Genomic DNA, 15,514 nt, shown 5'->3' on the forward strand with positions numbered 1-15,514 from the left:
AGAAATGTCTAACGCCATAGTTTCATGCCACAACGCTAAGGACTGAGAAGTACCTACAAAAACTTTCAATGTCCCAGTCAACAAAAATAGTTCAGATGAAAAATTATCTTGGGGTTTCAAGCAAATTAATGTCCTTCTGAAACGCTTAGTTTAGCCTTCATTATCTAAAATGGCTGTCTACACATTTGGTTTTCCTTCCGACCAGAGAGGATCTCGCCTCTGCTTCTTCTAACATATATCAAGCAATATATTTAAAAGCTACTGGTAAATAAAATAAATCTGCATATATAATTAACAGGTATTCCACTGAATAATACTCAACATAACTGAACCAGTACTTGGCAATTAGTAAAAAATGTCTGCTAATGTAGAGAGTCAAATAAAAGTTTAAAAAATAAGTCACCATATTTTTAAATTTATGGTTTCAAGGCTTTTTCTCAAGTAGGGTCTACTAACAGAATTTCACACTATCATTTTACCCTATCGTCTACTAATCTAATTTGGCCTCCTTAAAGTAAAACAAGGACTTAATGATAAATGCAAAGCAATCTGAATTTTTGTTGCAATCTTTTACAAGTTTGTCACCCATACCTGACTTTTGAGTATTTCTTGATATATTCTCATCTTTCCAGAAATATAACTCAGTTTTCATAAAAACAACTACTCTTTGTCTTAGTTTATACAATTTCTTAAATTAAATTATATAGTTACAACAAGAAGTACAACGAGCCTACACAGTCTGGGAGGTGCAGCAAAGGGGTGCTGGAGCCAGCTCCCAACAGTTCACAAGAGCGAACTGGATGCAACTTTTCCCAGCTCCTCATTTAGTGAGCTCACTCCAGTAGCTTGAAATCAGCCATGATGGGAGTATTTACATCACAGGTATCAGTAACCATTATAAATCAAGGCTTTTTTTCCCAGAGAGCTAGGTGTTAAACATTTAAGCATACCCCAAGTGTTGGTTATACTAGATATACTAGCAAACACCCTACTGGACAAGACTCTTTAGAAAGCTCTAGGCTTCCGCCAACCTGTTTTACAAGGGACACGATTAAGTAAAACATGGTTAAGAAAGGTTTCTACTTGGGGTGCCTGGGTGGCTCAGTCGCTTAAGCATCTGCCTTCAGCTCTGGTCATGATCCCCGGGGCCAGCCTTTAGCAGGGCTCCCTGCTAAGCGGGGAGCCTGCTTCTCCTTCTCCTTCTGCCCCTCTCCCTGGCTCATGCTTGCTTTCTCTCTCTCAAATAAATAAATGAAACCTTTAAAAAAAGAAAGTTTCCACTCTATTTTCAAGAACAGCCAGTGGAGGCAAAAATTATTTTCCATGTCTTTTAAGTGTTATTGAGATGACACATTAAATCACACTGTACTTTGACATAAGTAGCACAATATTATTCATCTTTCCAAAATTTAAAGAAGATAAATCATCAAAGAGTGTCTCTCTGGATATGCCTTTATTATACATCTTCACTTCCTATAATTACATTTGCCACAAGTCATAATAATTAGTAAGAAAAAAATGTTCTCAGAACAAAGACATGGAATAAAATTAGAAAGTAGTGGCCAAATACATAGAAGAAGAAAAGTAGAGAATAAGAATTTTAAATGAAGGTATGTAAAAGATGTCAAACAAATAGGTAAATCCATTCATCATAACCACTAAATATTCATCTATTTATTAGAGGTGTGAAAATTCTATAAAGCCCAGTGTTTCCGAACACCATGAAATAAATCAAGTCATTCAATAGTTCCAAAGAAATAAAGCATCTAAATACATTGGCCCTAATAAGTAAGAAATAATGATTCAATATAAAGTGAAATGTATTCTTTCTTAAGCAAGCTGCCAGGCCTAAAACTCACTGATTCTTTATATTCTTACCGTTTTGTGATCATTAACAATCATAAGTTCCAAGTATTTCATTTCTTCAAACACACCGCGAGATGGCTGTGGAAAATAAAAATATAGTCAGAATGGTGGTGCATATATCTCTGATGCTGACTATTAACTTGTAGATTGACTTTGAATTTCAAAAAGAACGCTTTGCTGCCTACTTTATAAAAAAACACCCTGGAACAAACTTGGTAAGCAAAATCGAAGACAGCGACTGTAAAGTCTGGATAAACATTCAAGTATTCAGAAAAGAACTGTATTTAATTATCATTAAAATAAGGGCACCTGGTGGCTCAGTTGTTAAGCGTCTGCCTGCAGCTCAGGTCATGATCCCAAGGTCCTGGGATGGAGCCCCGCGTTGGGCTCCCTGTTCAGCAGGAAGTCTGCTTCCCCCTCTCCCATTCCCACTGCTTGTGTTCCCTCTCTCACTGTCTCTCTCTCTCTGTCAAATAAATAAATAAAATCTTTAAAAAAAAATACTCATCAAGATAGAGAAAACCCTGTGGTTTTTTTTTTAAGATTTTTTTAAAGTAATCTCTACTCCCAATATGGGGCTCGAACTCATGACTCCAAGATCAAGAGTCTCATGCTCCACCAACTGAGTCAGCCAGGCACCCCCAGCCCATGTTATTTTTATATGATTTTCATATGGAAAAATATCCTAGAGAAAAGTATACAGTATAATTCTGCTAAAATAAATAAATCTCAATTTCTTTGGCATTAAAATGTGGTTAAAAAAGATTCTTATCTACTTAAAACTTCAAAGGAAATCTACTTAAAGCTCATTTAACAAGAACAGCACAGTGTATGTGGAAAACAGTTATCAATATAGTCAAAAGAAACATTAAGTCACTGGAGTGAAATTTTAATAATAATGTACTAAATCTTAACCACACAACTTCTCAAAGGAACAAACATTGATAATTACTATTTTCTAAATGCTTCTAAATTTTTATTATTCCTAGATAATTTTAAGAGCAAGTGCTAAGCATTTGAATTATCATTTGGGCTTTCTTTTTTCGTAGTTGAAAACCAATAATGGTAACTCTTTTTTTCTTTACGTACAAGGTCATTGATCAGTTTATATTTGATAGGGGTGGACTGTAGTGAAATGTCAGTAGCCTATATAAAACTTATTATTACCAACCACATCTTCAAGAGTAAGAAAAAAACTCTAAGCAAAAAAACAAAATTTGTATCTATAATCACCATAACATGAAGACAGGCTCATAAAGGAGAGGATGATTTAACCTGTAACTAAGTTTCTGATGACTAGTGGTCTAATTTTTTCACAAAAAAATACATTCAGCAAAACATTATCTAAAATGTGCAATTTTCAGTATAATTACTCATTAAGTTATCTAGTAAATTACCATGTAATCTATATGCTGTGGAATTAATTCTCAGTTACATAGTATTCACCATGTAATTACAAAACAGTCCCCATCATTACAAGCTTTCTAATCTATTATGAAAAAGACTAGGAACATAATTTCAGTTACAAAGCTCCTATACACTTATCAATACATGGGAGCTATCCTACAGTTGTTGATTATATAATTACATGATTCGTACTTGGTAACTGTCATGACACCAATGGTCAAAAAGATCCTCAAGAAAACATATCCAGCTTCAAATTTTGGTACAACAGAGCTTTCAATTTGAAAGAGCTACAAATAGGCATCATTAGCCAACATTTCAAAACCTAATACTACCCCTTACTTTTTTGGTGAACAAAAATGCTTCATAATGTTATATAAGCCATATAAAAAAAAGTCTGCTATACTTTTAATAGAAAAAAACGCACTGTACTTTTCATAAGAAAATGCTTTGAAAATGAAGCTAAAATAATACATTTCTTATATGCCATCAGGGTTCATAGGACACTGTAACCAGTGTACATCAAATAGAAAAAGCTGAATAAAAAGCAATATGCCTATAAGACGCAAACCATAGGAGGAGTTTGGTTTGTTGTTTTGGTTTGTGAGAGGATATTGCCCAAATCTCAACTGCTTCAGATACACTCAGATACTATGTGATTTCAGCTGAGTGAAGTGGCCCCACCTATGGTTCAATGCCACACTCACATTCACTGCTCTCTTCCTTCTCCTTTTCAACCATTGTAATTCAGACAGAAAGGGCCACTGGTCACTGCTTTCCATACCTGTGTAAAAGAAAAAGGAATACAAAAGTTTATACTTGACTGCAGTTCAATAGGAGTATGTTTTTAAAATATGTGAAAGTACCAAAACTAAAGCAGGAAGAAATAGAAAATTTGAACAGACCAATTACCAGCATTGAAATTTAATCAGAAATCAAAAAACTCGCCCAAAATAAAAGTCCAGGACCAGATGGCTTCTCAGCCGAATTCTACCAAACATTTAAAGAAGAGGAAATACCTATTCTTCTCAAACTATTTAAAAAAAAAAAGAATCGGAAGGAAAACTTCCAAATTCATTCTATGAGGCCAGTATCACCCTGATTCTAAAAGCAAATAAAGACACCACAACAAGAGAACTACAGACCAATATTCCTGATGAACATAGATGCAAAAATCCCCAACTAAAATATTAGCAAACTGAATCCAATGATACATAAAAAAAAAAAAAGCATACACCACAATCAAGTGGGATTTCTTTCCAGGACACCAGTGTGGTTCGTTCAATATTCACAAAACAATCAACATGATATACCACGTCAATAAGAGAAAAGATAAAAACCATATGATCACTTCAACAGATGCAGAAAAAGCATTAGACAAAGTACAACATCCACTCATGAGAAAAGTCCTCTGCAAAGTACGGCTAAAGGGAACATACTTCAACATAATAAAAGCCTTATATGAAAAACCCACAGCCAACATCATACTCAAGAGGGAAACACTGAGAACTTCTCCCCTAAGGTCAGGAACAAGACAAGCATGTCCACTCTCACGACTTTTATTCAATATAGTACAGCAAGTCCTAGCCACAGCCATCAGACAACAAAAAGAAATAAAAGGCATCCATCTTGGTAGGGAAGTAGGAAAACTCTCACTATCTGCAGATGACATGATACTGTATATAGAAAACCTGAAAGACTCCACCAAAAAACTACTAGAACTGACAAATGAATTCAGTAAAGTCGCAGGATACACAATCAATGTACAGGAATCTGTTGCATTTCTATACACTAATAATGAAGCAGCAGAAAGTGAAATTAAGAAAATAATCCCATTTACAATTGCACCAAAAACAATAAAATATCTAGGAATAAACTTAACCAAAGAGGTGAGAGACCTGTACTCTGAAAACTATAAAACACTGATGAAAGAAATTGAAGATAACACAAAGAAACAGAAAGACAATCCACGCTCGTGGACTGGAAGGACATGTATTGTTAAAATGTCTACACTACCCAAAGTAATCTACAGACTTACTGCAATCCCTATCAAAATACCAAAGCATTTTCCACAGAACTAGAAACAACCAATCCTAAAATTTGTATTGGAGCCACAAAAGACCTCAAATACCCAAAGCAATCCCGAAAAAGAAAAACAAAACTCAAGGTATCACAATTCCAGACTTCAAGTTATATTACAAAGCGGTAGTGATTAAAACAGTATGTTCTGGCACAAAAACAGACACACAGATCAACGGAATTGAATAGAAAACCCAGAAATAAACCCACAATTATATGGTGAATTAATCTTCAACAAAAGAGGAATGAATATAAAATGGAAAAAGACAATCTCTTCAACAACAGCTTTGTGCAAAAGAATGAAACTGGACCACTTTCTTTGCACCACACACAAAAATAAACTCAAAATGGATTAAAGACCTAAACGTGAGGCCTAAAACCATAAAAATCCTTGAAGAGAGCACAGGCAGTAATTTCTCTGACATCAGCCATAGCAACATTTTTCTGGATATGTCTCCTGAGGCAAGGGAAACAAAAGCAAAAATAAACTATGGGGACTATCTCAAAATAAAATGTTTTTGCACAGCAAAGGAAACAATCACCAAAACTAAAAGGCAACCTACTGAATGGGGGAAAATATTTACAAATGACATATCCGATAAAGGGCTAGTATCCAAAATGTATAAAAAATGGATACAACTCAATACCCAAAAACCAAATAATCCAATTAAAAAATGGACAGAAGAGGGACGCCTGGGTGGCTCAGTCAGTTAGGCATCCAGCTCTTGATTTTGGCTCAGCTCATGATCTCAGGGTTGTGGGACTGAGCCTTCATTGGGCTGCATGCTGGGCGTGGAGCCGGCTTGGGATTCTCTCTCCCTCTCCCACTGCCCCTCCTCTGCTGTACATGCAGAAAAAAAAAAAAAAAGATTATAAAAAAGGACAAAAGATATGAACACACATTTCTCCAAAGAAGATATCCAGATGCCCAAGAGACACATGAAAAGATGATCAATATCACTCATCATCAGGGAAATGCAAATCAAAACTATCACCTCACACCTGTCAGAATGGACAAAATCAAAAACACAAGAAACCACAAGTGTTGGTGAGACTGTGGAGAAAAAGGAGCCCTCCTACACTATTGATGGGAATGCAAACTGGTGCAGCCCCTCTGGAAAACAGTATAGAGGTTCCTCAAAAAGTTAAAAATAGAACTACCCTACAATCCAGCAATTGTACTACTAGGTATTTACCAAAAAAATACAAAAATGCTAATTCAAAGGGATACATACACCGCTGTGTTTATTGCAGCATTATTTACAATAGCCAAACTATGGAAGCAGCCCAAATGTCCATCAATAGATGAAAGGTTAAAGAAGATGTGGTACACACACACACACACACACACACACACACACACACACACACACACACAGAGAGGAATATTACTCAGCCATAAAAAAGAATGAAATCTTGTGATTTGCAACAACAGAGATGGAGTTAGAGAGTATAATGCTAAGCGAAATAAGTCAGTCAGAGAAAAACAAAAACCATGTGATATCACTCCTAAATGGAATTTAAGAAACAAAACAAATGAGTAAAGGAAGAAAAAAAAAGAGACAAACCAGGAAAACTCTTAACTATAGTGAACAAACTGATGTCTACCATAACGGGGGGCGGGGGGAGAGGGGGATGGGGAAGACAGGTGATGGGAATTAAAGAGTATACTCAACCTGATGCAAAAAATAAAATAAAATAAAAGTATTATGTGAAGAAACAGCAACATTGACAGCATACATCATCTCAAAATCAAAATAAACTACGGTGGAAAAGGCATGCCGATCACTAAACATTTCACAGTCTCATGGTCACAAATCTAATTCTATTTGTAATGCACAAATTATAATTTATAATTCAAATATTATTTTCTTCCAAACATCATCAAAAATGTAATGAGATATTCAAGATTCATTAGAATATGCATATTTGACCTACAACCACCTGACCCTCAATATCTGAAAATTTAAGAGAATTTCACTGTGCTTAATTCATTTTAGATTTAAAAATAATGTATGGCATAAGACTTTGCATAAATTATTGAAGACTTTTGGCATTAATATACAGACGCAATATCACATATCCCAATAATCCAAAAGAAGCTTTTGTCAACATCAGTGTCCTTAGGATACCTCAGGACCAGAACATAAGAGTGAGACAATACAAATTGTCTAAAAAGCAGTAAACTGTCAGAGAAATTTAAGGATGAGCCTCATTGCAAATCACCATTAAATTTAGCCACACTGTCTGGTTCTAACAGAGGTTTACTCCTGGGCTGCTTCTTTCAGTATTTCCATCGGCAACGACTCTCCAGGCCTCATTCCACACCAGCCACAGTTCATGCCGCTGCCCACCCACATGGCTCACTGCAGAGCAATTTTACCTCCTGCATGTGCACTGAGTTCCCCCAAGGCACGGCTCCTATTACATAAAATAAAATGGCCATCTTAATTAGAACTTACTGAGATTCTTCATGTGCTTAGAATATTGTCCTGCCAAGGTTTTCTGGATTATATGTGGTCGACCTGTGCTTTTCTGAAACAAAAACAATTGCGGACCATTAAAAAGCAAGATGTGATCAAGCTTCCACGGAAGAGTGTTAGAACTTTCTCCAATATCCTTCTTAAAATGGGAACATTTATATGCTAATGTTTCAGCTATCAAAATGAAAAGTATGTCTTACTGAAACTTTAATTTTTTAAAAAATAGAGCACCATTCAATTGCTCCAGTGTAGATAAAAGCATAGTTTTATTAGCTACTCTGAAACCTTAGCTTTCTTCAAAGCCATGAATAGGAAATTCACAAGAAAGAAACATAAATGGTCAATGAACATATAAAAAAATGATGAATGCTTTAATACTCCTTCAAAGTGCAAATTAAAAAAAAAGATATACCAATTTTCCCCATCCAGTTGGCAAAGGTTTTAAAATTATGATAACCACAGTTAATTATGGTTTCAAGGTAAAAAGCATTCTCATACTCTGCTGATAGGAATAAATTGGGAGCATAGTTCAAAGAGAAATTTAGCAATGTCTATCAATGACCTTGAAAATATTTATATCCTTTGCCCTAGAAACTACACTTCTAGAAACATCTTATTTCCATTCCTATTATTTACTATCAGCTTCCATTACTGAGCACATACTATGTGCCAGACACTGTTAATGTACACATTACCTGATTTAATCCTCACAAGAACTCTATATAATGCATATTTTATCTTTATTTTACAAATAAAAATACTGCAACTCAGAGAGATCCATCATTGAGCTAAAATTCTATTACAGAATAATGATTCAATTTATTTTAAAAATATATAAGACCATATCATTGAAAAACTGGAAGAATGTATACTGAAAGGTGAAGAGAAGTTCTCTCTCCAGGATGGGATCACGGAAAATTACAATGTAGTTAACTATTTGCTTATTTTGCTTTTCCAAATTTCCTATGATGTATTAGTTTCATAAGCAGAAAACTAGTTATTAAAAAAGTGTTCTTAATAGGTTACATATGAGACTCACAATAATTAAGAGTTTTGCTATTCACTGCTTGAGAGATAACATGAATTCTTATTAGAAATATCCCATCCACATTACTTGACTTACTGTAAAGTATACTAAAACCAGTAATAATAAGCTAAACATCAACAAATCTAAATTCAAGTTCAGTAAATTCTTAATTCTGGTAACAGGTGAAATGATACTCAGAGCAATGAAACTCACAACTGGATTAGAAACACAATTTTAAAAGCCGACTAAAGTTTCAAGCACTGTTCCTTTCCCTCTCCCCATGGTGAAGATGAAGACAGATTGTTACATGAACAAAAGGTAGGCAGTAAGGAAGAAAGCAAAAGAGAAAAGGGAGTAGGCATGGAACAGTCAGCCCCTGAAGAACTTGATTATGGGTATAACAATGTAAAACCAATGCTCTAAATACTATGACGATAACAGTTTGTACTTATAAATTTCTTCAACAGTTTTATTAAACATAGTCACATACATTTATTAATTCATCAAACCTGCAAAACTGCCCTATTGGGGATGCACTGAAAAAAAACCACCTTATTTTACATATTTGAAAACTATGAGGCTTAGGGAGTCGTTATTTGGGGTTTTTGTTTTGTTCTTTGGGGTTTTTTTTTAGAGTAACAGGGCCATTAATCAGCACAAGAAATCAAAGTCAATTGTTTGTGTACCAAGTCAAATAATCTTGCTGTATACAAGTTATTTACCTACCAACAGAGTAGGGGAAAAACATTTTACTTAATCAAAATTTTACCTAAGGGTGGTTGTCTTCATTTCAACTTACTAGTTGAAAAATGATACAGGTTTAAGCAAACATTAAACATTTAAAGTTAAATGACACTTCTGTCTCAAATTTGAAACTTATGCCATATTTATATATACATTGCCACAGCAAAAAATGTTTGTTCAACTGTGATGATCAATAGCCTAAATGGCTAGTACCTGGGTCAAAACTTATTTTATCTACAGGTGAAATCTCTGAAGATAAAAAAAAGTTTTCTGCGCCCCATCAAATGATTGCAATATTCTGACTTGATCACTCTCAAAATACTATTTTCCCCTTTAGCAGTTCCTCTCACTGGTCTGATTTCCCTATTGCCACTTCTCAGAGCCTTCATCTCCTACCACTCTCCCCTTTGTCCACTCCTGTCCAACCTAGCTGGGCCCCTCAAAGTTCCTACAACACACACTCCTGCCTCAGGGCCTTTGCATTTGCTCTTCTCCTGGAATGCTCTTCCAGCTCCCTAATTTCTTGAAAGTCCTCCTTCAAAAGTACCATCTCATTTTGCTCTTCCTTATAATTCTACCTCCTTGGCTTCATTTTTTTTTCTCCTTAGCACGCTAACAAACAGTATGTAATTACTTACTCAACCCATTTATCCCTGTCTGCCCCTGTAGACTATAAGCTCCATAAAGCTCAAGCTCTATGTTTGTCTTATTCACCACTTTATCCCCAGCACCTAAATTAGTACCCAGTATGTAGTAAGCCCTCATTACAATACCTAATGAATACAGATCAAATTTCAGATTTGTTTTCATTCTATTAGTGAGCAACACTAGTAGAGTACATGATTCCTTTTTTAGTCCAATTTTATTGGGATATAATAATATGTAACATTGTATAAGTTTAAGGTGTACAGTATAATGATCTATGTATATATTGCAAAATATATAAGTGTAGTTAATATCCATCACATCACAATTACAATTTTTTCCTTGTGATGAGGACTTTTAAGATCTACTGTCTTAGCAACTTCCAAATATACAAAGATACTATAGTCACCAAGTTGTACATTACATCCCAGAATTTATCTATCTTAGACCTGGAAGTTTGTACCTTTTGACCTCCTTCACGCATTTTCCCCACTGGCTTCTGGTAACCACTAATCTGTTCTCTGCTTCTGAGTTCAGTACTTTTAGATTCCACATATAAGCAAGATCATACAGTTTTTGTGTTCCTCTGTCTGACTTATCTCACTTAGCATCATGTCCTTATGGTTTCTCATCTAGGTTGCTGGCCTGTGCATGACTCTAAACATTATTTTCTTCCCTATCTCTAAAGAAAACTAAATGCTATCTAATATAATCATAGTTCAACTACAAATTTTCCCACTGAAGATTCTTAATAAAAGTTAAGTATATGCTTATAGGCATACAATTATCTAAAGAAGAAGTGAAAATAAAAGCTAGTTTAAAGGAAAAGAAGTGGGTCAGTACAAAACAAAATGTCCACTCTGCTCAATAGACTGAAAAGAACTGCCATCATTTCCAAAAACCTAGATTTGTTGCTTCTTATCATTCCTTACTGGTATGCGGCCTGGTGTGATGAGAAAAACAACTTGTATTTTTCTGAGTTGTTGCCTAGGCATTTTACAGCATGATAACCCTGCTCACACCCAGCATCTGGACATTTCGATGAGAACTTGAGTTTAGGGCAAAAATTAAGAAAACAGGAAACAACAAATGTTGGTGAGGATGTGGAGAAAGGGGAACCCTCTTACACTGCTGGTGGGACTACAAGTTGGTACAGCCACTCTGGAAAACAGTATGGAGGTTCCTCAGGATGTTAAGAATAGAGCTACCCTACGACCCAGCAATTGCACTACTAGGTATTTGCCCCAAAGATACAGATGGAGTGAAAAGAAGGGGCATGTGCACCCCAATGTTCATAGCAGCAATGTCCACAATAGCCAAACTGTGGAAGGAGCCGAGATGCCCTTCAACAGATGAATGGATAAAGAAGATGTGGTCCATATACACAATGGAATATTACTCAGCCATCAGAAACGATGAATACCCACCATGTGCACTGACATGGATGGAACTGGAGGGGATTATGTTAAGTGAAGTAAGTCAAACAGAGAAAGACAATTATATGGTTTCACTCATATGTGGAACATAAACAATATCACGGAGGACCATAGGGGAAGGGAGGGAAATCCAAAGGGGGAGAAATCAGAGAGGGAGATGAACCATGAGAGACTATGGACCCCAAGAAACAATCTGGGGGTTTCACAGGGGAGGCGGGTGGGGGGAGGGGGTAACAGGTGATGGGTATTGAGGAGGGCACGTGCTGTGATGAGCACTGGGTGTTATACTTGACTAATGAATTGTTGAACACTGCATCGAGGACTAATTATGTACTATAGAGTGGCCAACTGAACATAATAAAAAAAAAGAAATTGTAAAAAATCAGAAAAAAAATATTTGAAATAAAAAAAAAAAGAACTTGAGTTTAGGATTCCCACTCTAAGTTCCCGCTTTGCTTTTCCCGGGACATCTTTTAAAATAACCACTTAGAATTAAGCCCACTAAATGTAGTGATCCGAAGGGATATGTGCACCCCAATGTTTACAGCAGCAATGTCCACAACAGCCAAACCATGGGAATAGCCAAGATGTCCATCAACAGATGAATGGATAAAGAAGATGTGGTATATATATCACACACAGTGGAATATTATGCAGCCATCAGAGAAATGAAATCTTGCCATTTGCAATGATGTGGATGGAACTAGAGGGTATTATGCTGAGCGAAATGAGTCAATCAGAGAAAGACAAGTATCATATAATCTCACTGATATGAGGAATTTGAGAAACAAGATGGAAGATCATAGGGGAAGGGAGGAAAAAATGAAACAAGACAAAACCAGAGAGGGAGATAAACCATAAGAGACTCAGGAAACAAACTGAGAGTTGCTGGAGCAGTGGTGGGGGGTGGGAGGGATGGGGTGGCTGGGTGATGGACACTGGGGAGGGTATGTGCTATGGTGAGCGCTGTGAATTGTGCAAGACTGACGAATCAGAGACCTGTACCTCTGAAACAAATAATACATTATATGTTAAAAAGAAGAAAAAGAAGAAGAAGATAGTAGAAAGGGAAAAATGAAGGGGGCGAAATCGGAGGGGGAGATGAACCATGAGAGACTATGGACTCTGAGAAACAAACTGAGGGTTTTAGAGGGGAGGAGGGTGGGAGATGGGTTAGCCCTGTGTTGGGTATTAAAGAGGGCACGTACTGCATGGAGCACTGGGTGTTATATGCAAACAATGAATCATGGAACACTACATCAAAAACTAATGATGTAATGTATGGTGACTAACATAACATAATAAAAAATAAAAGAATTAAGCCCACTAAAAGTTAGGGAACTCCACTCCAACCACCTTTCAAGTAACAGGTGCTTGCTACCCTGTTCTCTATCTCCTGCTCACTAGTGACCTGGGAAGGAGGACTGCCTTCCTCTGGCTTACTGCTCCCCACCCGAGATTCCGGAATCTGTAGGTAATAAATCCTGTGACTTTACTTCCCCTGTGGGTGTGTACTGAAACTGCACCTTCAATCAAAAGAACCATGGGTTTCACTTCCCCAACGTGGGAGCTTGGATGCTGACAGAGCCACCTGCCGAGCCCGTGTAGCTGGCTTATGTTCCCCAATGCAGCAGGTCATAACCTGCATATTTCTAAATTCAATACACCAGTACTACATATAAATGTACACTGACATCCACATTATGTTCTTTATGGCTCAAAGGCAAAGATGCTAAAAGAACAAAACACCATAAGGAAACTGAGGTCACAGACTTACCTCATCGTGAATCAGCTCCAGTGGTTCTATCATATATACAAAGGTATTATCTTCAAACATACCACTATGAGACAAGAAATCGCATGAGGAGGAAATTAACAAATACAGCAAACAGGAAGAACCAGCAAATGAGCTTCACATTGCATCTTTAAAAATGAACAGTGTATCTAAACAAATATCTTTATACTGCCCTAAACCTAATTCATATATCTGTATGGAATCCCACTGTGGTCTCAGCACTGTATTAGACAGAGATAAGCTACAAAAGGTGTTAAAGTGTATACCACGAGCATATAAATTATAAATGTTATAATTAATTTTTGAAACAAAATGGAAACATTAGAAGATGAATCTGGAACAGGACTATTCATACAGTTCCAGTATGTCACATTATAATTCCAAGACAATGTCCAACTAGTACAAATTTCTTCTTACACAAATCCAGTATCACCTATAAGAAAATAGGTATTTTGCTCGTTAGAATAATCTAAAACCATCTGATTCTGAAGAGGCAAACAGAAGCATATTTATGACTGCCAATTGTGAATTTCCATTAAGCAGTATGACTCTGTGTTGCATATAATTTTGAGAGATATAGGAAGATAAGATTTTCAATATCCTTTCTCATCACATGGCCACAACCAGGTCTTTACATGGAGGGTTACTATTTGGGTCTAAAAGGTGCTTAGAGAGGTTTTTCTAGAGCCTGCCTTGAAGCCAATGTATGAGCTCCTCTCTTTGCACCCCCGACCCTGCCATCCTCCCGTGGCCAATACCACCTGACTGCTATGTCCTCTGGCATATACCTTTGGGAAACCTTTCTAGACTAGGTTTGGTCACCCTGTAAGTCCCTGATCTATCCCTTCACAGTTTCTACCAAAATCGCAATTCAATATTAATCTCTGTAATCACTTGTTAAATCTCTGAATCTCCTGCAGACTCTAAATGTTAAGACAGCGGAGAATACGCCCTCCTTGTTTATGACTCCATATCCAGTCCCTAACGTGCAACTGGCACAGCAGAGTCCCTACAACAAACATTTGGGAAAGAAAAGATGGAAACTGCACGGCTGAAAGCAAGTTCACTCTCCCACATGAGACTCGCACGTACTGAAGTCCATTGCAGGTCGACAGAGCTGCCCTGGAGTCCTTGACACCTCGGATGCTGCCGTGGTAGTAACAGTGCTCTCCACCCTACAACACAGAGGAAGGTTTCATTGATGAACGATGCTTTCTGGGTCATCATTCACTCTTACAGATGCTCCTATAAGCCAGAAAGAATTGCAAAGATGGTCCTACAAACTCCTCCTGGTTGATATGAAATCTCAAAGGGCACGAGGCCATTTTTCTGCTTTTCTATGAAGATGCTGTGTTGTTAAATTTAATAAAGGAGAAAAAGCTATTAACAGGAATAAGACACCAACGTAACTGGTACAACTTACATACCTTTCTTAAACATGTAAGGGAGTAGCTACTTACCAGATATTGCTATGGAATAAGGTCTTCTACCGAACTGAGGAGACCCCAGAGCTGTTGTTGTTAATAACTGTGTTTGATAGGGGCGCCTGGGTGGCACAGTCGGTTAAGCATCTGCTTTTGGCTCAGGTCATGATCCCAGTGTCCTGGATCCAGCCGTGGTTTGGGCTCCCTACAGAGCAGGGAGCCTGCTTCTCCCTCTCTTCCCCCCACTCATGCTCTCTCTTGTTCTCTCTCTCACATTAATAAAATCTTTAAAAAAAATAATTGTGTTTGATAGAAAACCACATAAAATCTTATTATTTGCTTCCCTACCTTTTAAAATTTGTTTTAAAAATTTCTTAGAAGTATTATATGAACTTAGTTTTCAAAGTCAAGAAGTAACTATAAGGCCTATTTTAAAAACACAGGGGTGCCCGTGTGGCTCGGTCTGCGAAGCGTTCTACTCTTATTTTCTGCTCAAGTCATGATCTCAGGGCTGTGAGATCCCCATGATGGGCTCCGCACTCAGCCGGGAGTCTGCTCAAGGATTCTCTCCCTCTCCTTTGCCCCTCTCCCTGCTCACGCACCAGTGAACA

The 15,514-nt window shown here is 37.0% G+C and overlaps 1 protein-coding gene across 1 annotated transcript in view; it reads right to left on the bottom strand.

Moving 5' to 3' along the window:
* Positions 1 to 15,514, bottom strand: part of ADAM23 (ADAM metallopeptidase domain 23) — a 165,454-nt gene that overhangs the window by 53,990 nt on the left and 95,950 nt on the right. The window contains exons 5-9 of the mRNA XM_028112217.1: positions 14,572 to 14,654; positions 13,462 to 13,525; positions 7,812 to 7,884; positions 3,978 to 4,054; positions 1,879 to 1,944 (exon numbers count right to left, since the gene is read on the bottom strand). Of these exons, the coding sequence (XP_027968018.1) occupies positions 1,879 to 1,944; positions 3,978 to 4,054; positions 7,812 to 7,884; positions 13,462 to 13,525; positions 14,572 to 14,654 (363 nt within the window). The remainder of the gene's footprint in view (positions 1 to 1,878; positions 1,945 to 3,977; positions 4,055 to 7,811; positions 7,885 to 13,461; positions 13,526 to 14,571; positions 14,655 to 15,514) is intronic.

This window comes from Eumetopias jubatus, unplaced genomic scaffold (assembly GCF_037043125.1).
Source record: "Eumetopias jubatus isolate StellerSeaLion01/CBP00866 unplaced genomic scaffold, mEumJub1_p1.0 scaffold_3, whole genome shotgun sequence".
NCBI lineage: Eukaryota > Metazoa > Chordata > Mammalia > Carnivora > Otariidae > Eumetopias > Eumetopias jubatus.